We start from the raw sequence: 23,739 nt of genomic DNA, 5'->3' as shown, positions 1-23,739 counted from the left end.
CAGCCAAACCTTCCCGTTAACCCCCCTTCCTGGGGGCTTTGTTGTGTTCTCTCTACCCCCTTCCCTTTCTGAGCAGTGCCGGGGCTGTTCTGAGCCCGCATGGGCACAGCAACACAGTCACCCAGCTCTCAACTCGACAGCTCCCCACTGCAACAAGCCTGTAATGCCTGCTAACAATTAGAAGTGATCATTAATGAGACCCTGAGGTCTCTGAAGCTCGGCAGGGTGCAGCTGCTATGGAAGTACTTCCTCACGCAAAAATGGCACAGAACAAAAGCCACAGCATCCCCAGGGTGGCAGCGAGACCCAGAGCATCCCTCTGCCACCGAGTGAGCCCGGTAACGGCAGCCTCTCCTTCCACCTAAGAGGTGAGACCCACAAGCACACAATCACCAGTCCCCTTTAGGTCAGGCTTCAACTCATGGCAAGCAACAACATGGCCAGCGAGGGGTGCAGAAGCAGAACAAGGGATGCACAGCGATGCAGGACTGCAGCTTGGCCACCTCTGCCTCTGGATCTGGTGTCTCTGAGAAAACACTGGGGAGCAACAGGAAAACAACCTTGCAGGCTGTGTTTGGCAGGCGAAACGAGGGTGGTTTTCAACCACACGGGCTCAATCCGTTAATGTAACACCACTGAAAGCCCCCTAAAGACCTGTTAAGATGCAGACCAGTGCGTTGGAACCACGCTAACCTGCCATAAGGATGCTGGGGGGGGGGGGAAGATCGAGGATTACTGCAGCTAATAAGCTTGAAAACCCAAGTCATTTTGTCCATCAGGAAAGCAAAAAGCCCTGCAGTAAAAGCAGCCCCTTCTGGGGCGGGGGCTGATCCCCTCACTCACAACTGCAGCCACAGCAACAGGCACTTGTGCTAAGACATAAAGGGCTCAGTCCTACCCACGCTCAATGCACGCTGACACCCGTGGCTGGGAGGGGGTAACTGAAGGCAGGATGTAGCTCAAAGGGGCCGGGTTTATTACTCTAGGAGCAGTACAATGCGTTAGTAAGAACATAAAGTCCCCAGAGACTGGATGTTTTTAAAAGGTGTGACCACAGTTTTGCCATCTCTGGTTCCAGAATGCGTCGCTCAGGAATGAATGAAGCATCAGCAATCCTCAGCGTACCCAACCTTATCATTTAAAGGCACTTTTCCCTTAACCTTCAGCCTTAAAATGGGAAACAGGACAGAAAGAGCCATCCCCCCAAAGACCGCACTTTGTCTTCCCAGCCCCACTTCACCATGTGCACCGACAGCAGGTCGCATCCTCACTGCATTGCCACCCCTGCAAATGAACAGCCGCGCGAAAGGCAGCAGACACAGCCTGAACTTGAGCTAAGAGCTGCAAAACTGCAGTGGATTCAGCAGGTTGCAATCCCGGACACGCTCACAGGACATTGTGGCATTGAGCATGGCTCATTAACCAGATCTTTCTGGACCCAGTGCTGATTCAGTGTATTAAATGCCCACACTAAGAGCTCAAGGCTCTTTAACAGTTACTTGGGTTCACAGGTATGATGATAACCACAAAGAAATCCTCTCTAACGAACTACTCACAGCTTCTTTCCCCCCTGTGCCGCTTCAGAAGGGAGAAGGCTCTTTAGGAGAAACCTCTTTCTGTTTTACTTGCTCTTCACACTCCTCAAGATCCCTCCTTACCCCATTAAACCTGCTGTAGTCCCTGGGATGTCTCAGATGAGCAGTGGTGTGCAGGGACAGGATGTTTATCACCCACTTCCAGGCTGATCCATTTATTGATCACGAGGCTCCACCAACAGCATCTCAGAGGCAGATTTTAACGCTCCCATCAGATATAAAAGGCAAGCTAAGAACGCAACAGGGATGCAAGAATTCAGCTTTGCCACAGGGGAATGAGTTTGTTTCAGGGGTATAAACCCCTCGAACCGAATCAGAGAGAAAGCTCTGCAACAGAAGATGTCAAAAGCTGGCAATAGACCCTCCAACCCAGCCCCACGCTTGCTGTGCAGAAAGACTCCACCTCCTCACGAAACACAGCTTTTTATTTCCGTGGAAAATAAAGACATGGATATCCTAAAAAGTTCAGGAAAAGCTCTGATTCGGTGCCTGCAAGGAGCTCGGCCAATCTGGGAATGGATTTAGCTGGAATTGCTCCTTTTCCTGCTGAGCACTTAATGCCCCACATGAAGACAAAGAACCATCAGCACCACAAGCCCCATCCCAGACACGCTCAAGACCACGAAGCAGGCCAAGAAACACGTGGAGAATTCAAGACCTTTGCTCTGAAACAGGGGGAAAGAGACTGAGATGAAACACAGCACCTTGGGCTGCTCCAGTGCTGCCTTTCGGAGGGTCCCGATCCCACGGAAAAGAGGATGCAGTCATTCCAAAGCGGGTCCCCGGGCATCCTTTCACCTCATCCCGGCCACAGGCACCTGCTGTTGCTTGCGGATCTTGTTGAACAGCTCCATGTACTGCACCATGGTGTCTGAGGGGCTGTAGATGCTGTCGTGCTTGGTGCCGAACACGGAGGGGAGGCCGGGAGCGTGGCTCCCCATGAAGCTCTGCATGAACTCCATGAGCAGGCTCCAGCAGTCGTTGGCTATCACACACGGGCAGTACTCCACCTGGCAATGGAAACCACAGCCCTGAACCTCTTCCCTCTCTCCACCTCCCCAGGGAAAGCTTTCCACAAAACCACATAGGAATATTTAGCATTTAACAAGGATGGACAAATAGACATGAACAGGACATGCTGGGAACATAGAATCATGGAATGGTTTGGGTTGAAGGGACCTTAAAGCTCATCCTATCCCAACCCCTGCCATGGGCAGGGACCCCTTCCACTGGAGCAGCTTGCTCCAAGCCCCTGTGTCCAACCTGGCCTTGAACACTGCCAGGGATGGGGCAGCCACAGCTTCTCTGGCCAATGGGATTTAAGGACTTCAGTGGTTTTTTGAGTCTGGTCCCAAATCAGGAATAGCTGCAAATGCAAATCCTGGAGAAACTCCTATAAAAGCAGCAGCCAGGCTGCCTGCAAATCCCATCCTGAACTTGAGCTTAGGGTAAACCAGGTTCTGTTCAACCCTGGGTCAACAGCAGCACTAATGCTGTGACACAGGTGTTCAGGGCAGCAGAGGAAGAAGTCATTCCCCAGCGCTCTCTCTCCTGGCCAGGAATGTGCAGGAGCAGCGGGATCATCAGCTGCGGATCAGGTAACGGGATTTGAGTGTTTAGAAAAGCTGGTTTTGAAGGACTTTTCAGCACCTAATTCCCAGCTATCTTAAGGACTGTTGGGTACCAGTCCAGCGGGACGCCTGATCAACCTGAAGCGTGCTCCTAATGCTGCACATTGAGACTTTAGGGAGCTTTTTAGCCTGGTTTGGTTATTGACACTTCAGCGATGCAAAAGGCACAGGGCATTTCTCCTCTCACCATCACGGCACTTCCCTGCCTGTAGCCGTACTTCAGGCCCTTCACATTCAGCTTCTCACCTCCACAGATATCCCACGGGCACTGGGGCCCATGGTGACCGTGCCCACCTTCACCAGGAAGTCGCAGTACTGGTAGCGGGTGCCCCTGGTCTCTATCTTGTTGGCTTTGGCGTTCTGGAAGAAGCCTTTGAGCTTCACCATGAGGACGTCGAAGTTGGCGTCCGCGATGAGGCAGGGGCCGCTCTCGAAGAGCGCGAAGCAGCTGAGCGGGTACTCGGAGTTGTGCATCACATACATCAGCTTCCCCGTCTGCCCTGCAAGCAAACCAGCGGGATTTGGGCTGGGAAACCAACACTCCTGTGCTTGGAGGTGCTTTAGAGCAGCATCCGGTTTAACCTTGTCCTCCGTGTGCCTTTCATCCCAGGGTGCCGCTCACATGCACGGTGTTATCAGTGAACACAGTGATTTCGGGCTTAAGGTTGAAAGTTAAAGAGGCGGAAATAAACCAAACCTGCAGCTCGGGGATAACACCAGCACTACCGGGAGACCGGAGGATGCGCTGGACCCGAGACCCCCGCTCAGCACAGAGAAGAGGAGAAGCCCCGATGCCCATCACTGACCCTGCGTGCCGATGGTGGACGCTGCCGTGTGGTAGGTCTCGCAGTCCACGCAGAAGGTGCCCTGCTTCTCAGCCCCCAGCACCTCCAGCTTCCGCGTCAGGAGCTCCACCGTCTGCTGCACGCTCCTCCCCTCCGCCACCGGCACCTGCGACACGCTGCAACGGGGGAGAACGAGGGATGAGAGACCCGACAGCGGCTCCCCGGGACCCCCGTGCCCCACCGGCTCCCACCCCCGGTACCAGGTCACCCCCATCCCGCCCGCACGGAGCCGCCGCCGGAAGGGGCCGAACCCCCTCGGCGCCGGAAGAGGCGGGTCCGGCCGCACACGCGTGGCCCCGGTCCCGGTTCCTCGCTCCCCAGCGCCATGCCCAAGGTCCGGCGGGCGCGGGGCCCCGGCCCCGGTCCGGGCCTGCCGCTGGCGGAGCAGATCCTGCAGGAGGCGGCGCCGCGGGCGCGGCGGGCGGGCGCGCAGGACGAGGACGAGCGGGAGCCGGGCTACGTGGACGCGCGGCTGTCCCGGCGCATCCTGCAGCAGGCGCGGCGGCAGCAGGAGGAGCTGGAGACCGAGCACGGCCCCGGCGCGCCCGAGCAGCGCAGCGCGGCCCTGGGTGAGCCCCCGGCCCCCAACGCGCGAGGCGCCGGGCTCAGCCAGCGCCGGTCCCATCCCGCAGGCCCCGGTTCCGACTCGGAGGACGATGAGGAGTGGCCGTCGCTGGAGGCGGCGGCGGGGCGCGGCGGGGAGGTGGCGGTGGACCCCGAGGACGAGGCGGCCATCGAGCGGTTCATGAACAAGAACCCGCCGCTGAGGTGAGTGCGGCCGCGGGCGCAGGAGGGACCGGGCCGGGGGGTGCTGAGCACGGCCCCGACCCGCGCCCTCCCGCAGGCGCACGCTGGCGGACATCATCCTGGAGAAGATCACCGAGAAGCAGACGGAGGTGGACACGGCGCTGTCGGAGGGGTCCGGCTGCCCCGTGGCCCAGCTCGACCCCCGCGTCCTGGAGGTCTACAGGGGGGTGCGAGAGGTGAGGCCGCAGCAGCTCTGCCCCAACACCGCTGGTCACTGAGCACCCAGGCTGCTGCCGAGTGATGCTGTGGGCATGATGTGATACCGGGATGGCTTGTCCTTACTGGAGGTGCTTTGGCATGGTTGTGAAATAGGTCCCGGGCTTGGTGTCCAGACGTCACGGCTTAGTCTTTTATCTGCGTCTTTTTAGGTGCTGTCCAAATACAGGAGCGGGAAACTCCCCAAGGCATTTAAAATCATTCCTGCCTTGTCCAACTGGGAGCAGATCCTCTACATCACGGAGCCGGAGGCATGGACAGCAGCTGCCATGTACCAGGCCACCAGGTGAGGTGGTCTCTGGGATGTTTTCCCTGTTTCTCTCCATAGCTGGAACCAGGTTTGCAGAACCTGTCCCCTGCCTGGCTCCGTCCTCACGTTGTGCTTTGCTTTTCCCAGGATATTCTCATCCAACCTGAAGGAGAGGATGGCCCAGCGGTTCTACAACCTGGTGCTGCTGCCGCGGGTCAGGGATGACATCGCGGAGTACAAGCGCCTCAATTTTCACCTCTACATGGCTCTGAAGAAGGCTCTGTTCAAGCCAGCAGCTTGGTTCAAAGGTACTTGGGTTCTCTGGGAGGTCAGTGGTAGGTTAGGAACTGTCTTGGCTCTGGTCTGGGTCTTGTCTGGCAACCCAGGGTTCAGGGCTGGTGGGAGCTGCTGGAGGAGCTGTTGTTTCCTGGGTTCAGATGTGTCCCAAGGTGGGAGAAGGGGCGATATCACAGGGTTCTTCCTGCCATGGTGTAGGACAGGAGCTGCCTGACCCTTCCCTTCCACAGGGATCCTCATCCCGCTGTGCGAGTCGGGGACCTGCACGCTGCGGGAGGCCATCATCATCGGCAGCATCCTCACCAAGTGCTCCATCCCCGTCCTCCACTCCAGGTATGGGGCTGGGTGGCAGAGCTTCTCCTTAGGGACCTCGGTGCGATGCCTCGGGTCTCCCCTTCGGCATCTCGGGTTGGGCTCCAGGGCTCCGCGTTACCTTTGCCATCTCTGCCCCCGTGTCCCCGCAGCGCGGCCATGCTGAAGCTCGCCGAGATGCCGTACAACGGCGCCAACAGCATCTTCCTGCGCCTGCTCATCGACAAGAAGTACGCGCTGCCCTTCCGCGTGGTGGATGCCCTCGTCTTCCACTTCCTGGCCTTCCGCACGGACCAGCGCGTCCTGCCCGTGCTGTGGCACCAGAGCTTCCTGGCCTTGGCCCAGCGCTACAAGGAGGACCTGTCCTCAGAGCAGAAGGAGGCTTTGCTCGAGCTGCTCAAGTTCCACAGCCACCCGCAGATCTCACCGGAGATCCGGAGGGAGCTGATGAACTCCAAGACTCGGGATGTGGAGGATCAGCAGCCTGCAGCCATGGAGTGAGCAGGGAGGGGGGGGGGCAAAGCCGCAGCCTGAGCTGCTCCTGGGATGCTGCTGGATGCAGTTCTCAGTGTGTGAGTGAAGCCGTGAGGAGCTGGGCAGGAGCATCCCGCCAGGATCCTGCTGCCCCGAGTGCTGTGCCCATAGAGCTGGACCGTGCTCCCTGTGCTGGGCAGAACCTGGTACCATCAGCGCCAGGGAGGGTTCGGCTTGTTCCTGTGCTGGAAAATAAACCCAGAGCAGTGTCCCTGGTTCCGGACCCACGGCTGCATCCTGCATGGTCCTCTCCTACCCCATCCTGTCCCCAGCAGGTGGCAGAGCAAAGCCACCAACCCCAGGTACTGCAGAGCTGCAGCTTCAGTCACTGTGCTGGTGCTGTGCCCAAATCCAGGAGGGAGAAGGCACCCTGTGCCCTCCTCTTCCCTGCCCAGGCCCTGGCTGTGGGTTATCCCCTCTCTGCTACCCTGGGCAGCCCCTGCGTGGTTGGGGGAACAGGGCTGGGACCCCCAGACTGTTCCCAGAGCCCAAACCCACTCATGATGGGGAAAACCAGCCCCTCCTGTTAGTGCCTGAGGGTTTCCTGAGGGCTTGGCCTTTGATCCCCCTCATCCACGTTCTGCACTTCCCTTCCTGCTGACTCCATCACCAGTGCTGCGCTTCCCCCGGGGATCCACCATAGACACTGCAGGGTTTATGCACGGCAAGTACCCCAAAACCAGCACAGACACAACCTGCACCGGGCTCTGCTGCTTCCTGTCGCTGCTCTCCCGTGCTGCCACCTTCTCCCATAGCAGCAGCAGCTCAGTGCAGGAAGTGACAGGGGCTGCTTGCACCGTGAGTGCCTGCTCCTCGGCTTCCTGAGCTTTATCTCCTTTACAGCAGCCAGCAGCTGATGAGCGCGAGTGATAGCCCCGGGCTCGTGCTGCACATCCAGCAAGTTGTCACCCTCCTGCAGCTGCTGCTCCAGTGCTGCTCAACGGGCCCGGGTTTGGTTCCGCATTCACCCACCAGCATCCCTGAGCTGCTCCAGGGCCTCATCAAGGACAGTGCGATCCCCCTGCACCCCACCATGGCTGGAGCTGGCTCCTGCTCCCCGCTTCATCCTGTGACCCCAGGAAACACGGGGCTGGAGCCAGAGCCCACAGGGACCCCCCTCACTGCCAGGGTTGCCCCATGGGGTGACTCAAGGGAAGAAGAGGCCAAGCACAGCCCCGGGTCGCAAAGGGAAACCCCTGAGGCCTCCACACTTGTTTAAAATACTTTATTGCAAATCCCAGACACTCCTCTGATGCTCCCAGCAGCGGGAATCTCGCCTGTGAACACCAAACCCACTTTACTCTTAAATTAAAACTCATTCATATATATATATATGTATACAAAAGGGATATTTTCTCTGTGGACAGACAGGCTCCGGGCCCCCGCTCGCAGGAGTTGGTTCTCCTCATCCCAAGGAATGGCAGCCCATTTCCCACCTGGAAAAAGACTCTTTGTTTCTAGTGGCATCCATAAAGGAAGAGTTCTACCTCCTTCGCACATCCCTCAGGGACATCGGCCATGGAGCAGCACCAACCAGCCTGCCTCAGCCCTGCAGGGTCGCTCTGGCTTCTCCTGGTCAATACAATTCTACTCTTGAAGGGGTCTCTCTTAGGAAAGCAGCATTAGTTTTTTTGCCGGGTTTTCTTTTTTATAGGAACACTTTTTTTATCCAAGCTAACAGACAGGATCAACAATACACAAAAAGCAGGAATTGCTTCTCAAGTGCGCAGCAAAATCTCCACCTTCCCACTCGGATCCCTGTGGGATTTGCTCAGCTCCCAGCCCCGAGGCGTGGAGATGCAGCTCAGACTATAGCAGCAAATGTATTTCTTCAACCCTAGTCTGACCTAAGCTACCCAAACCACCAACCGGCCTCCGAGCGCGGCTCCCACTGTGCAGGGAGCTCGGGAAGGGGACAAAGGGTGAAGGCACTCAAAGGGGACGGAGAGGAGAGCAACAAAGCCCTGCAAGAGGGAACTCCCAACTCGTCCCTCCCCATTCCCAGCAGTTAACAATAAATTAAGCAGCCTCAGCAGGGCCAAACCTCACCTGAGGCTGCTGCCCAAGGCGAGGGCTTCGCTCCTGCCATCCCCAAGCAAGACAAACCCCCCCAAACCTAACGGCAACAAGAAACAAGCCCCCCGTTTTCCCTCCAAGCAGAAGCAGCCACGCCACCCCCCCCAGAGCCAGAGCCCTCTGGCACGAAGCAATGGGGACCCAGGGACACTGAGCCCCTGCTCCCTCCTCCAGGCCCTCAGTTCTCTCCCTCAAGCTGTGCGGGGCTGCAGCCTGGGGAGGGAGTTGAAGGATATAAGGAGTCAGGTCAGGTATCCAGGGTCGGAGGCTCTCCATGATCGATGGCCCACACAGGGCTGGAATTCATCACAGCGACCCCCCCCCCGAGGAGGTGGCGAACAGGAACGTGAACTGAGAAACACGTGACTTCATTTTGGGTCCCGCTGCCCCTTCCCAACAATTCCTGGGCCCTGGCATCACCCAACAGCGCTCGCTTCACCCCAGCTACCTGCAGCACTGAGAACCAGCATCCAGCTCCACACTGCCCGCGAGTGGAGCACATCCTCAGCAGCCGGGTGTGTGCGGGGCCCGATGCAGCGGGGCTGGGGTCACAGGTTGACGTCCGTGACGTCTGTCGGCGTGCCGGTGGGCTGGCTGCCCGGGTACGCGGCGCTCTTGGAGGCCCGGAGCTCCTGCGGGGTTTGGGATGCTTGCTTCAGGCTCTCGGCTAAGGCTGCCTCGATCTGCTCCTGACAGGCCTTCAGGCAGTCCTGCGGGAGAGGGAGCGACATGAGAGGCCTCAGTTCTCTGCCTTCCAAGTAGCTCTGGGCTTCACATCTGGCCCATGGAGCATCTAAACACAAAGCAAAGAAGCCTTTCTCCAACAAGGGGCATTTCCAGCTTATCTGTGCTTTAGGCCCCCATGTTCTGGTTGCCTTCTCCCTCCTTGAACGCATCCCTGAGGAACAGACATTGTGCCCATCAGAGCTCCCAAGAGGATCCGGGCTCATGCCTGATCTGCTCCATCCCGTGTACAACAGCCCCGTGCAGGCGGGTGTCAGCCTTTATAGGGACCCGACAGCCACAGCACCACGCACCTGGGTCCTTACTACAACAAAGCAGTGGCCACGTAGCTTCCCACGAGGTTTTTACCCTCCTGCTCTGCCCCTCTGTGACCGACCCCCAGCACTGGGGACACCCCAGACCTCCAATAGGAAGGTGCAGGGGGCTGCAAGCAGGGGATTTTATTACAAATCAATCTATGATAATTAATAAATAATATAATTAAATCACACACCCCCCCCCCCGTTTTCTCCCCACAAGCTGTAACCAGGAGGAAACTCCTTCACTTGGATACCAGGAGCCATAGGAGCCATCGCAGCCCGGCTCCTGGACCCAACGAGGGGCATGAGGTGATGTTTCACACCTCAGGGCTGGAGCTGGACGCGGGCGCCCGTTGGGGATCGTCACCCCCCGAAATCTCTTACCAGGAATCACCGGTGGTTCTTAGAAACTGACAGAGGATGTGGTGAGTGAAAATAGCAACAGCCTCCTCCCTGCCCCGCTTCCCGGCACCGCCAGGCCCGGGCAATAGCACACAAACACAGCCTGGTTTGGGTTGGGAGGGACCTTAAAGCCCATCCAGTTCCAACCCCCTGCCACGGGCAGGGCCACCTTCCACTAGAGCAGCTTGATCCGAGCCCCATCCAACCTGGCCTTGAACACTGCCAGGGATGGGGCAGTCCCTTGGCTGTGCACAGCCAAGGCTGGAGCTGCCTGGGCCCTCTCCAGTGAGCAGGGAGGGCGGCAGAGATGCTCCTGGGCTCCATTCCAGCTCCCACCTCGGTGCCTTCCCTGCTTCCCACCTGTCCCCTGCCCCAGCCCCTGCCCCATTCACCACAACAGCAGCTTGGGAGCAGCCGGAGGCTCTGCTTCCTGCTTTGAAGGGCTCCGGCAAACAAAACAGCTTAAAGCTGCACACAGGGATCAGGACCCCCCCTGCCCATCCCTCCCTGCACGGACAAAGCCTCAGCGCAGTCACCGGCACCTTCCAGCTCCCAGCGCTGGTGTCAGGGGACTGAAACCGACCCCGCGCCCGGCTGCTGCCTTAGGGCTGGGGCAGGATTGATCGAAAGGGGCCCCTGGCAGGAGAAAGGCTCTGGATTACATCCTGCAGTGGGAGTGAGCTGGAAACAGGGAGCCCGGCAGGGTCCCCCTGCCCCATCCAAAGGGCAGCGGAAGGGACGGCTCCCACCACCCCAATATCCCCATCAAAGCCCCTGCATCCTGAACCCCCCCTGTGCTCCTGACCCTCTTCCCATGGGAGCCTGGGCACCTGCAACCAGACACCGGTGGAGGGGAGCAGATGCTGAGCCCGGCTTCTCCCTCTGCCCCATCCCACCTTGTCAACCTGATCCCACCAACACCTGCCTGTGCGGGGAACAGACCTTCCCCTTTGTGCTGCTTTTCAAAGGCTCTGCGCTTGCCACAGGACTGAAGGTGGTGGCTGCATTCAGAGATGCTCACTCAGCTCTGGGCACTCCTCAAACCAAGATCAGCTTCATTAGGAAGAGCCTAACTTCATAGAATCAGAGATCAACCAGGTTGGAAAAGACCTTTAAGTCCAACCATTGCCCAGCACTGCCAAGGCCACCACTGACCCATGGCACTGAGGCCTCGTCTCCACGCTGTGTGAACCCTTGCAGGGACGGTGACTGCAGCCCTGCCCTGGGCAGCCTGTTCCAATGCCTGAGCACCCTCTGGGGAAGGAATTGTTCCTCAGCTCCATCTAAACCTGCCCTGGTGCAGCTTGAGGCCGTTTCCTCTTGTCCCATCCCTCTAAGAGCAGCAGGCAGCAGGAGCAGGCAGGGTTTCCTTGGGCACTCACCACCTCGGTGCCGGTGATGCTGGCCAGGAGCTCGGTCATGGCCTCGCTGCTGAAGTCGCTCACAGAGACCGTGAGGCCGTGGATGGCGGCTCCGATGCTGCCCGTGGCGATCATGGATGGGGGGTACATGGCAAAAGTGTAGTCTAGAGCCAGGACAGGGACACAAGGGGTGGGAAGAAGCAGCAGTTAGTAAGGATGCACACGGGCCTGCAGTTTCCCTGGAAAACCAAAGGGATCAGACCAAGGTGCTTCTCCCACTTAGCACAGAAACCACAGGAGCACAGAACGCTTTGGGTTGGAAGGGACATCCAAGCTCCCTGCCCGCAGCACCCCAGGGTGGCTCCAGCAGGAGCAGGCACCCACCTGTAGCACACAGGGCGATGAAGGTCTGTGCGTGTTTCTTCACCAGCTCCATCTTGTCCTTTGGCAGGGGGAGGCGATAGAGGATGTAAGCCAGGAAATCATTGGCGATCACCGAGACCAGGTCCCACTTTAGCTTCTCCAGGACCAGAATCTCCCAATCCTGCGGGATCAGACGGCCAGCACGTTACACAGTGGGGCTGGGGCAGGCTCAGTGCATTCAAGGGCAGATAGGACCAGGGCTTGGGGAAGGGACAGTAGAGCAGTGCAATCCAGGAGGCAGGGAAGAAAAGAGGGAACACCCCTGCTCTGCAGCTATGGCACAAACCCAGCCTTGAGCTGCTGCAAAGGCAGAAGTAAAGATCAGCAGAGGAAGCGACAGACCTGGCTTCTGCTTCCCAAGGAGCAGTGGGATTAGTCCTTAACACTCCTCTGCTTTGCTCACAGTAAGGAGTAGTAGGCACCATTCCCATATTCCTTCTTCACTCCCAGTTAGGTGCTGGGTGCTGCCATTGTCTCCGTTCATGTTGTGATGCTCTCTCTAAGCATCTGAGCAGAGGTTTCTGCAGTATCCCTCCTGAGCAATGTGCAAGCTGGGAAGAGATGATGGGAAGGCTGAGTGCCCCCATGCATTTCAGCTGCTCCTCTCATCAGTTCCAGTTTTGGGCATTAGACCAAAACACCAAGCACTTGGCAGCAGCATCACCCAGCAAGTCCTGGTGGTACCACAGTGGTACCAAAGCACCCATCCACCAAGGGCAACCCCACGATTAGAGCCTTAGCACCAGATCTGGGTGCCAGCATTCAGCTCCCTGCTCTGCCATCAATGTCAAGCTCTATGTGACTCAGCTACAGCAGCAGCTGAAGCCAGCTCAGACACCCCATGTCCCCCCCACTCGCCAGCAGGGACAGTGGCCCTGCAGGAGCTGCAGCTCCAGGTCTGGGAGGCCAGAGCTGAACTGGGATTTGTATCAGGTATCTCCATTTCAGGCCCTGGTCCTCCCCAGCAGAGCAGCTATTCTTCCCCCAGCAGTTTAGGGTTACATGGGCAGTGCTGCTCACCAAGGGCTGCACAACAGATGGGGTTGAAGAAGTGAGATTTTCCTAAGGGCACAGCTTCATTTTCTCCCTTTTATTTCTTAAAGCCACGTTTCCCCCTTACACAACAGCACCCTTTGGAGTTGCTCAAACTGCAGCATTGCTCAACCTGCTCTGCGAGGCCAAACGTGCCAGGCACCATTGCCCTCCCTGCACTTCTCCCACCAGGACCCGCTGCTCTCCCACATGGATGCCAGCCTGCCAGGCCCAATCCACAGGAGAAAAGCAAGAAGAAACCTGGTGGTGAGCTCCAGAGCCTGAGGATCACAGCACAGGTCACTGAGTGCCTGGGTCAGCCTGGGGATGGGAACAGAGGGATCAGAACACAGGGACTGGAACAGGGATAGGGCTTGGGGAGAACACAGCAGTGATGAAACTGCAGGAACACAGCAAGGCCAGAGCCCCTGGAGATGCAGAGCTCCATGTGATGTCCCTGTCACTCATCTGGATCCCACCAACAGCAGGGAAAGGTGGCTGCTGGCTCCTGCATCAGCCCAGTTTCCTGGGAAGGGGCCCAGGACACTGCTGACACCTTCAGCATCACTGCCCAAGGGTGAGAGGTGGAGGCAGCTCCATAGAGAAGGCCAAAAGGAGGACCTGGAGATGGCTGCTCCCAAGGCAATGCCAAAGGGGATCACCACACCGCAGAGGAGAGCCTCTGAACAGAGGCAGCACCAACCCAGCACCATCTGGGCTCTTGCTCTTTAGGCCTATCCTCCCAGAGCGTGCGGTGCCCACACTGGTGTGGCAGAGCTCTTGGCCTGCTGGGACACATTCTGTCCTAAGGAGAAGATCCAGGGTGCAGAGCAGCTCGGCCATGAGGAGCTCAGGGAAGCCTCTCTCCTGCCAAACCACCCTGCTCCTCTCCTGCTATCCCTGGGGACTTCCCACTTTCGCAGCAGCGTGTCCTTATCCCTGAATCCCTTCATCTGTGGAAGCAGCAGAACAAAAGCTGCAGGAGCCAGGTCTGCGCCTGCAAACATCCTCTTCCTGGCATTCTGTTCTGCACCAACTGAATCAGCCTCTGCCCAGCTAATGAGAGAGAAGAGGAAAAGTGGGAAATGTCCCTTTGTTTCTGTGGCCTGCAGAGCCCATCCTCCTCACGGCAGGGCTGCAGGCTGCTCACTGAGCATCCCAGAGCTGGGAATGCACCAGTTCCCCAGGCAAAGCTCCCCAGGCCTGGGCACCATCTCCAAGCTGGAACTGCACAGCAGCCAAGCTTCGCTCTGCGGGCTCGCTGCCCTGAGCCTCCTGGCTGCATCCCACAAGCACACAAACAAGAGGAGGAAAGCAGTGACCATTTCCAAGGGGATCTCGGAGCACTGTCCTGCTGCAGGCAAACAGCCTCAAGCCCCAGTTGCTACTGCACCCTCTTGCTGACAGGTTCAAGTCCCAAGCAGAGGCTGGTTTACTCCATTTAGAGCTCTGCAAACCCAGCCTGGGCTGTGACAGCCCCAGTGGCCTCTCCTCATGCAGTGACAGTCACTGTGTTCAACCCCTCACATCCCTGTGCCTGCAGGAGAGAAGGAAGTTGTGCTCGGGTTCGTCACCCCACTTGGTAAGGTGCCACCTCACGTGAGCACAGGCTCGATGAGACGCTGCCTGATGCGCTCTCCAGCTGACCCAAAGAGGCTGGAAGATGCTGCTGGTGCTCTTTGGCACCCACCCAAGCCACAGCTACAGAAATGAGCAGCCCTGAAAGTCCATTTGCAAGTATTTAACGTGGGGCAAATGTTTGCTTCCAGTGTTCGAGTCTGAGAAGGTGCCAACATGAGGTGCAGGAACAGCCACATCCATCCAAGCAGCGAAACATGAGCGTGATGGGAAGTGCTCCATCACAAGTGAACGTCCCTTCCCACTCAGCTCTTGGCTCCTTCACTCCTGCTGTCCCTGCTGCTCCCTTCGTTACCTACCCCGTGGCTGGATCCTGATGTCTTTGCCAGGTAATACCTGGCAGTTTGCAAACGGGACCTTAGGTGAAGGATTTCAGTGTGCTAGGAACAAACCAGAGATGAAGGTGACCTACAGCTGCTCTGCCAACCTTATAGCAGCTCAACAGCCTCTTGCAGAGGCCAGAAAAGCCTTTATACGAAAAGAGAGGTGGGTTAGATAACGCCCTCGACGGAAATCCAACTTCCTCCAAGTGGACAAGTCCCTCGTTGCATCATTTCCTTCTCCCTAGAATAACTTCACCAAGATTTTGTGTCAGATGTGGCCCTTCTAAAGCGCTGAGCTGGTGTCAAGCATCCCAGCAAGAGGAGGAGGAAGCAAACCACTGGGAATGGGAGGCAGCTTCCTCTGCAAGGCCGGGAGGATGCGCTGGAAGCCGGAATGGCAGCGATCCATGAGAAGAGGCCAGGATGCACCATTGTCCAAACGTTGATGAAGAAGCTCCCCTTCCCCTCCCCACCCTTTTCCACTACAAGACTGTGAAAGAGAAGTGACATTAGCACAGAGGGGGAAAAGAGCAGCTCACCCGGGTTTTGTAATCGCGGTATTAACTCTTGTCAGGTCCCAAAGCAAGGACAAACCCTTCATGGATCTTCAGATACTGCTTCCACTCCCTCTCTACAATGGAGAGCAGTGGGAGATTGGAGCAAGATCTGCTCCAAACAGGGTTAAACATCCACCAAAGGCAAGCTGGGTGGTGGGCAGGGAAGGATGATCCTGGCCTATGCAGCATCTCCTGCCCAGACATCCACAAACACCTCAGGGCTGTGGCTGCTCGTGGTGCCTTTGCCGAACACTGGGAATAAACCCCTGTGCTTTCCCCTTGGGAAAGAGAAAAGGGATCCTACGTGCCTGGAAAAGCTCTCTTTGGCCATCCCAATGAAGCCATTCTTGTCCGTCTCCACTGCATATTGATTCTGGAGCAAGAGCAAAGGAAAGGCTCCAGAGATGTTGCATGGGCTCTGCCTGCCCCACATCTCTTCATTGCTCTCGTTTGGAAGCTACAAACACAGATCAAGATTCAACTGAATAAAAACCAACCTCACTGAGAATAAAGCACCAAAGACACCAGAACGAAGCACAGGGAGAGCTGTGGGGGTGAGGGGGGTTCCCAGCCTTCTCTGGCACTTGGAAAACCCACGTTCACAGCAGAGTTCCCCAGTTACCAGAACTGGCTTCCGATTCACATCTGAAAGTGGTGTGGGTTCCCTCCCAGCCCGGGGATCATCTCACCCACCCCAGCCCCCTCAAGAGGTGCTTTAGAAGGCTCTGACTAACCCCGAGAACCTCTCGGAGGCAAACGGTTTCCAGGGTGTTTCTCACTCGGGACCGGGGTGGCCGCTTCCTCCTCAGCTACCGGCACAAAAGGCCCCCAGGAAAGGGGTTCTGCAATTTCCACCCCGCCTGGCAAAGCTGAACTCAAGAGCTTTGGATCTTTGCTTTAAACTTGTGTCAGTCTCGAGACTGATTTTACCCGTTAACTTTCCACTTACAGCTTCATTTTCCCCCCTGCTGTTTGAAAATGAGTCTGCCACATCACAGCTTCCTACGGCAGAGGGGAGGGAAAGGACTTCACCAACAGCCATCACACCCAGCAGGGCAAGGAGGAGGGAAGGTTGACTGGGGAATGCAGAGGAAGGTGAAGAAGTGGGGAAAGGGGAAGAGGAGGAGGGATGGAGGCAGGGATGCTGCCAAGCAGCAGGATGCAGGAGATAAGAGAGCTGGGAGGAGGTAGAGGGCTCTTGGAGATAGGGGTGGTTACCACGAGCTGCTGAGGCGTGATGGAGTTGTCTGTGTAGATGCAGAGCTTCTCCACGGTCAGGGGCATGGTTTCTCGCAGCTTGGAGGCCAGGAGCATGCAGACTGCTCCCAAGAGCTGCAAGTGGCTCTTGCGCACGGGGACTGAGGACAGGTAGCGATCCACGTAGTTCATGGCCAAGGGGAAGACCTCTTCTTCACACTTCTGCTCCTCACACACCTAAGGACAACAAGGAAAGGAGGTCTGACTGAGCACAGGACTCCTCAGAGCCTGCCTGCGCCACAGCTTCAACGCTCCGGTTCTGATGGAGTTTCACGCTGTATCTGCAGGGCTTCGAAGGCACCTTATTAAGGAGTAGATCAGCTGCAGGCGTGAAGCCCATGGGTTTGGTGGGATTACACCCAGCTGGAGGTGGAACAGGGCAATTCCACCTGAAATGGTGCAGAGACACAAGAAGAATCAATGGCAGAGCCCAAAAGTCCTCCTCCCTCAGCCACTTGTACCCCAGCCATGACCAGAATGCAGGAGCCCTGCATTTCATCCTTGGCTCTTATTTCTCAACCAGTATCAAAACACTTGTCATATTTTACTTCCTTCTTTCAAGGCAACCATAAAAAACACTGTGGTTTCTCCTCACACAGCAGCCAATGCCACCATCCTCCTTCCAGCAGCACCGAGGACACTGACATGCACGGTCACCATCCCTGCCAAGTGTCATCTGCCTCTCGACTGCCCACAGGGCTTCACAGGAACAGGCTCCAAAGCACCACTCCCTCAACCACCCCTCTCAGAAAGGGAATTGCAGAAACAGAACAATAATAGCAGGGAAAGGGAAAAAAAACAACTTTAAAAGCAAGATGGTCATTATTTCCTTTGACAGAAGCAGCTTGTGCAGCAGCAGTGGGGTGGGGAGCAGGCAGGCTCTATCCCATGTCATTTGTCCTTTGCAGATCTGTTCTTTCTCTATTGAGGCTCTGGCCACCTCATGAGGCCCATGAGATTCCCTCCCTGACCCCTCCCCAGAAGTGCATCCCGCAGAGAGCCCCATTCGGTTTGGATTTAGGGAAGTAAATGGTAGTGGGGCTGTTTTTCCCCTTTGAGCGGGCACTTTCAGCCCTGCCCAAGCACTGCTGAGCTCTGCCCAGTCTTGGGGAGCAGGAAGCAAATGGGGGTGACAGCAGCAAGGCAGCAATGGCACTTGGGCCACAACAACCCCGTGCAACGCTCCAGGCACAGGGAAAAGGGCTCGTGCAGGGCCTGGAGCACAGTGTGAGGGGGAAGGGCTGAGGGACCTGGGGGGTTCAGTGTGGAGAAGAGAAGGCTCAGGGGGGGCCTGATCGCTGCCTACAACTGCCTGAGAGGAGGATGGAGCCAGGAGGGGCTGGGTTCTGCTCCCAAGGAACAAGGGATGGGACAAGAGGAAACGGCCTCAGGCTGCACCAGGGCAGGTTTAGATGGAGCTGAGGAACAATTCCTGCCCCAGAGGGTGCTCAGGCATTGGAACAGGCTGCCCAGGGCAGGGCTGCAGTCACCGTCCCTGCAAGTGTTCACACAGCGTGGAGACGAGGCCCCTCAGTGCCATGGGGCAGTGGTGGCCTTGGCAGTGCTGGGAACGGTTGGACTGGATGAGCTTCAAGGTGTTTTCCAGCAGAGCTGGGGCTGTGATTCCAGCAGCAGCCGGCGCACAGATCCCGCCCTGCTGCAGGCTCCTTCCTCAACCAGCAACTCCCCCATACCGGAGACCCGACCTCCGGCGCACCCCGAGCCCTGAGGCTTCGGGGCTTTCCTGTCCCCTGGGTCCTCCCTCGCTCCCCGAGCCCCCCGCAAACAGGAGGGATGCTCCTGCCCCGCGCTGCGGCTGGAGTGGGGCAGCGTGGAGGGGGGTGCCCGTACCTCCAGCATCCAGAAAGCCAGCATCTTCCGCATGTAGGGCTTGATCTCCCGCTGCACGCAGTGGAAGTAGGAGGCGCGGGGACTGTACCGCTCCTCCAGGCTCAGCAGGTTCTGCAGCACCCGCCGGTCCCCCAGGAGCTGCGGGTCGTGCTCGGCGCGGGGAACGCGGGGGACGGCTTCCACGCACAGCAGCTCCATGGGCGCGGGCGGGCAGGGAAAGGAACGGACGGGACGGGATGAACGCAGGAGCAGCCTCCCCACCGGCTCCGCGGACGCCGGGAACTGGAGGCGCTCACAGGGGGCGGAGCCACCGCCCAGCCTTGTTCCGACCCGCGCAACCCGAGGGGCGGAGCCACCGCCGCCTCCAGCCAATGAGCGGGCCGAGCGGCGGCAACGCGCCGAAAGCGGGCGGTGGCCACGCCTCCGGGGGTGGGGCGACAGGCGCGCCGGCGGGCTGACAGCACGTGGGACGGCGGCGGGGCCGCTGCTGCCATGTTGGAGCAGAAGGGGAGCGGACACCGGGACCGAGAGCCCCCGGGGCTCGCCCCGTCCCTCCGCGGCGGCACCAGGTCCCCCCCCGGTACCCCCTTTGCTTGCAGGGGCCGCTGGCCGCTCTGCGCAGGGCAGGCAGGCTGCAGAGGGACAGCCCAGGGGCTGCAGCAAGGCTGCTGTCAACCCAACCTCCACAAGTCTAAAAGCAGTTAATTCACTATTTACTCCTCTATCTTTTTTTTCGTGTGTGTCTGCCCCGAGTCCTTCAAGGCTATGAAAACAATCAGCTGTGTACATACTTGGAGCCGGTCCCTACAAAGGCTTCCACAAGTTCCCCTGGTGTTACTCCTGGTGCAGCTCCACAGGAGATAGCGACCTCAGTGTCTGCCCAGATAAGGCTTTGTCAGGCTTGGCTGCGTTTTCCGAATAATTAACAATTGTTTGGAAATGCCTTTGCAAACTGTACACTGAGCAGCCATTCCTCGGGGAATTTCAAAGTCTTTGGGGTCAGTTTGCACCGACTTCCACAGTGCAGGATTTGCTCTGTGCTGGTACCCGAGTTTGGTGCTGGTTGACCCAGGCTGAGAAGGTGAAGGCTGTCACTCGGGACACACTGCTCTGATATGGTTTATACCATACAACAATTAACTGGAAGGGGGAATGGACTGCCTTCAAATCTGCAAATTAAAACCTCCTCAGATTAGCTCAGGGGTCTGTTTTTAATGTGAGCTCCCAATCCCAGCTCCAAAAGCAACCTGCCTGATGGAATGACCAGCTCGGATAAGCCTCCTTGGCACTGCGATGGTGCCACAAGGCAGCATTTGCAGCAGCAGCTGGAACCAGATGATTCTAATCACAAATGTGAGAGGTGGGACCAGCAGCAGCTCCTGCTCCTGGCTCCCACAGCCACTCCTGGCTGCCCACCCAGCAGTGGTTCCATTGTGCATGGCCCTGTCCATCAGTTCCCAGCACAGGATTCCTGGGCACAGGGAATGAGACGGATACAAGCCCAAATTCAACAGCAGGAATCCTGCAGCCCTTGGGGAGCAAACTGCTCCTGTTCAGAAAGGAAATGGAGCAATGGGATTTGGAATAAGGAAGGACTTTTGGGATGCAGCACCATACAAAGGGGACTCAGTGGAACACCTGACTGGTTCTGCTGGCGTATCCCTCACTATATACACATGTAACATGGTTTTAAGCCAAGGACCAAAGCACCAAAGAAGTGATGTGCCACAACAGCCATTCCCCCTCCCACAAGTCACTTCTCTGGGTGTCATTCTGACACATTTAGTACTTTCCCTGCATTTTCAGGCATCTAAAATGAGTCTCTTAATGCAGAACAAACACACCAAATTAATAAGCATTAAGTAAAATAAGACTGAAGCCTTTGTTCTCTCTCCTCAGGATTTCTGTTGTTGCAAATGGAAAACATCGTTTTGAGCAGAGGTTGAGAGGTTCCACTGGTGACAGTGAACACAGGTCACACACCAGAATCCCCTTTCTACACATGGCTTCAGTTTTCTGCAAGGGATGCGACACTGCCTGAGAACATCCAGCACGGAGATGGGAACGGGAAGAAGGAGAGGGGGTGAATACGTTGATCCCATCCCTGCTGCTTAAAATGAAAAAGAGGAATTTGAGAGCAGATCCTCCCATCCCTTTCCCCACTTCCTGTCACCTTACAAATAAATCTTCAGTGGTGTGGGCAAGAAACATCTGAAGAAGCTATGGGATACATGTCTGTGGACCACTCAGCTGCTTTTAATCTGGGATGACCCCCCTGGCTCTTCCATTGTGAGCAACATCCCCCACTTGTGAGGGGAAAAGAAGGGCCCCATGGCCCACATTTATAGTAAAAATAGACAGCAGCTATTTGCTTTAGTCAGGCAAAGGGAAACCACAGCACTTGGGTTCTTGATCCTTCTGGTTTTTGGGCTGTGCCTGTTGAAATTGAAAGTTCTAGGCCTTTTCCCAGACTTGATGGTCATTGTCCCAGTGCCTGGGCCACCATTGGGCTCGGCGGCCACCGCGCACACAGCAGCACAACAGGGCCCGTTGCACAAGGAAGTGTTCCCTCCAGATGATGACTTGGCAAAAGCGAGGCCTCTGCAAGCCACAGGATCAGGCTGGAAAGGGCAAATTACAGCCTGTGGGTGTCCCAAAAAGCCTCTTGTGTGGGTGTGCGGAGGGAAAAGAGAAAATTCCAGGAAAGCCCAATTTTGGTGGCTGCTGTGCAGCGATAGGCAGCTTCCTGGCTTTGGCGACATCAGGAAAGGAAATTCCTTCCGAATGAACTTGAAAACCCCTGATGGGCTCCAGACTTCCAGGATCTCCAACCAGCAACGTTGTTCTTCGCTGAGTCATAAGGGAGGGCATTTTGGGGGTATGCTGATGATGAATTTATAAGAGGGACCAAAAACTGGAGCTTCTAAAGGGGCAGTGAGGATGCTGGGCTGATTCTGAGGGGCTGCTGGTGTCATTTGTTGGGATGGCCATTCAACAGGAACATGTCCATAAGGTCTTTGCTCCAGGAGTTTTTGATCCATGTCACTGTCTGGCCATGCAGGCTGTCAGCCAGCATGGTTAGCACCTTTTCTGCATTGGTTTCTATGTCTTTTATATCTACCTTCAGCCCAACTTTGATCTACCAAGAGCTGAGTGCTCTTCCTCCTGGTTCGTATTGTGACCACGGTATCATCAGTGACAGTGAAATGAAACTACTTAACATACACCAAGGACTTGAAAACCAAATCCAAGGAGCAAATAACTATCATTTGCTAGAGGAAAACCCCCAAAGAGAATGAAAACCAGGCACCATTTTGTGAATGTGTGAGAAAGGGTGAAGATGGCATTTCGCACTTTATGGTTTGATGACTTCAAAGCACTTCAAACATAGAATCCCAGCCTGGTTTGGGTTGGAAGAGACCTTAAAGCTCATCCAGTTCCAACCCCTGCCATGGGCAGGGACCCCTTCCACTGGAGCAGCTTGCTCCAAGCCCCTGTGTCCAACCTGGCCTCGAACACTGCCAGGGATGGGGCAGCCACAGCTTCTCTGGGCACCCTGGGCCAGCGCCTCAGCATCCTCACAGGGAAGAGCTTCTGCCTAAGAGCTCATCTCAGTCTCCCCTCTGGCAGGTTCAAGCCATTCCCCTTGGCCTGGCCCTACAGGCCCTTGTCCAAAGCCCCCTCTGTATTTCTTGTAGAGCCCCTTTAGCTATCGGCAAACTGTTTTATTATATTTTACATCCAATTTTCCCTAAAAGGGAGAGATTTTGCAGCTACTCCCAGCAGGACCAAGGGCTGTGGCACACAAGGGCTGGTGAGGATGGAGCAGAGGAGCAGGTCAGGCCGGGGTGCACGAGTCGCAGCCCATGGGCATGGGGAGCTGAGGGTTTCCTGCACTTGGTTCCATGCTCAAACACAAGCCTGCTTTCTGCCCCAGAGCTTTCCTCATCTTACTCATTCCTAACATAGAAAAAATGCTTTCACTGAGCTGAAGGGAAGTTTGGTTGAGTTCAAGTTTAACATTTGACCCCAGGGACGTGTTTCCTAATACCTTTCCCATTACTGGCAACCACTGCATTCCCTTTCCTCTGACTTGGACAGGCTTTTGAGTGTAACTAGTCACTTTGGGGTGATATCATCTGAAAAGCGAGCCTCAGCCATGCTTAGATAGATCCGGTGATGATGAGGATTCTAAGGAAGATAAAACTTGCTGCTTCAAAGGCCAAAGTGCAGCTTTGCCATCGACTGAAAGCCCCATCTTGGACCAATTGCCTCTTTAAACAAAACTAAAATTGGGACTGTTGATGCTGTTGGGGTTTCTGCTCTATCCCTGCACCTGAGCATGCCTGTTCTTGGGCTATAGATCAGCTTAACCTGAGATTTGGCTCCAAATGAGCCAGCCCAGTTTCCCTCAGTGAACCACTGAGGCCAGCAGAGATTTCAGTGTAGTTTCAACTGATGTTTTATGAGAAGCATTAGGACAGCGTTGCCTTCATCTGTCATTTCAGCAGCTGCTTTCTGCCTTAGCTCCTTTTCCTAACAAAACCTAAATGAAGTCTTCTTTTCATTGCCTCAAACTCACGAGCCGCCCCCAGGTGAAGGCTCAGTTTTGCTCTCAAAAGGCCCATTTCAGACACCAGCCAAATTCAGCTGGTAGAGATTGAAAGAAAGAGCAGAGAAGAAACATGCAAAGCTGAAACCAATCAATTTCAGAAGGCAAATGGGGCCTGGAAACCCCCGAGGGGGGGGATATATTTAGTTCATTTCAGGGGATTATCTGTGGCTGCCAAATATGCAAATTGTCATAAAACACTGCCCTGCAATTTTACATCTCCAACACATCTCTGTTACAACACCCTGCCCTTGTCCATCCTTCCTGCCTTCCCCTGCCCTGAACTCATCTCCCTGCCCACGTCTTGCACAGATCAGATGGGTTTGGGTTTCTCTAAGAGGTTTTGCTTGCACGACACTGTGCAACTGATGTGGCAGGAGCGGGGCCTCTCTGCCAGCACAAAGTGCCAGGCAGTGGGGCTGGGCCAGCTCCAAGCTTCCCAGTGGTGCAGGGAGAAAGGGAATGTGCTGTGGCTGTCCTGGGGAAAGAACCAGTCCTGCCTGGGGAAATGAGGCGGAAGGGGAGACCTTAGAGCAGCTCCAGTGCCTCAAGGGGCTACAGGAAACCTGGAGAGGGGCTTGGGACAAGGGCCTGTAGGGACAGGCCAAGGAGAATGGCTTGAACCTGCCAGAGGGGAGACTGAGCTGAGCTCTTAGGCAGAAGCTCTTCCCTGTGAG

General features: G+C 56.5%; 3 protein-coding genes across 7 annotated transcripts in view; 1 reads left to right on the top strand and 2 right to left on the bottom strand.

Moving 5' to 3' along the window:
* Nucleotides 1-2,149: 2,149 nt before the first annotated feature.
* Nucleotides 2,150-4,398, bottom strand: MED20 (mediator complex subunit 20; the record flags this gene model as incomplete). Its single annotated transcript, XM_080632915.1, has 5 exons — nt 2,150-2,260; nt 2,414-2,605; nt 3,473-3,726; nt 4,033-4,187; nt 4,280-4,398. 5 exons carry the CDS (start codon nt 4,396-4,398, stop codon nt 2,150-2,152), a joined length of 831 nt encoding a protein of 276 aa, XP_080489041.1.
* The window catches only part of CCND3 (cyclin D3), a 37,847-nt gene continuing 18,250 nt past the window's right edge, over nt 4,143-23,739 (bottom strand). Inside the window, exons 1-6 of one of the 5 annotated variants that reach the window (XR_013958357.1) lie at nt 18,451-18,723; nt 16,561-16,776; nt 11,754-11,913; nt 11,391-11,533; nt 9,012-9,273; nt 4,143-4,187 (exon numbers count right to left, since the gene is read on the bottom strand). Coding sequence is in view for 2 of the 5 variants with exons in the window: in XM_080633142.1 (XP_080489268.1) it covers nt 9,112-9,273; nt 11,391-11,533; nt 11,754-11,913; nt 16,561-16,776; nt 18,451-18,648 (879 nt within the window). In the remaining 3 variants the exon portion in view is untranslated. Of the gene's footprint in view, nt 4,188-6,551; nt 6,673-7,695; nt 9,274-11,390; nt 11,534-11,753; nt 11,914-16,560; nt 16,777-18,450; nt 18,724-23,739 lie in introns of those variants that run through there. The other 4 variants (XR_013958358.1, XR_013958359.1, XM_080633142.1 and 1 more) reach the window with 4 other exon arrangements.
* On the top strand, nt 4,374-6,470 carry BYSL (bystin like). Its single transcript, XM_080633141.1, has 6 exons — nt 4,374-4,839; nt 4,916-5,054; nt 5,247-5,380; nt 5,492-5,652; nt 5,872-5,974; nt 6,106-6,470. Exons 1-6 carry the CDS (start codon nt 4,397-4,399, stop codon nt 6,452-6,454), a joined length of 1,329 nt encoding a protein of 442 aa, XP_080489267.1. The 5' UTR covers nt 4,374-4,396; the 3' UTR covers nt 6,455-6,470.

The sequence above is a fragment of the Psittacula echo genome, assembly GCF_963264785.1.
Source record: "Psittacula echo genome assembly, chromosome: 22".
In the NCBI taxonomy this organism is placed as follows: Eukaryota; Metazoa; Chordata; class Aves; order Psittaciformes; family Psittacidae; genus Psittacula; species Psittacula echo.
This window is presented reverse-complemented; position numbering and strand designations above follow the sequence as displayed.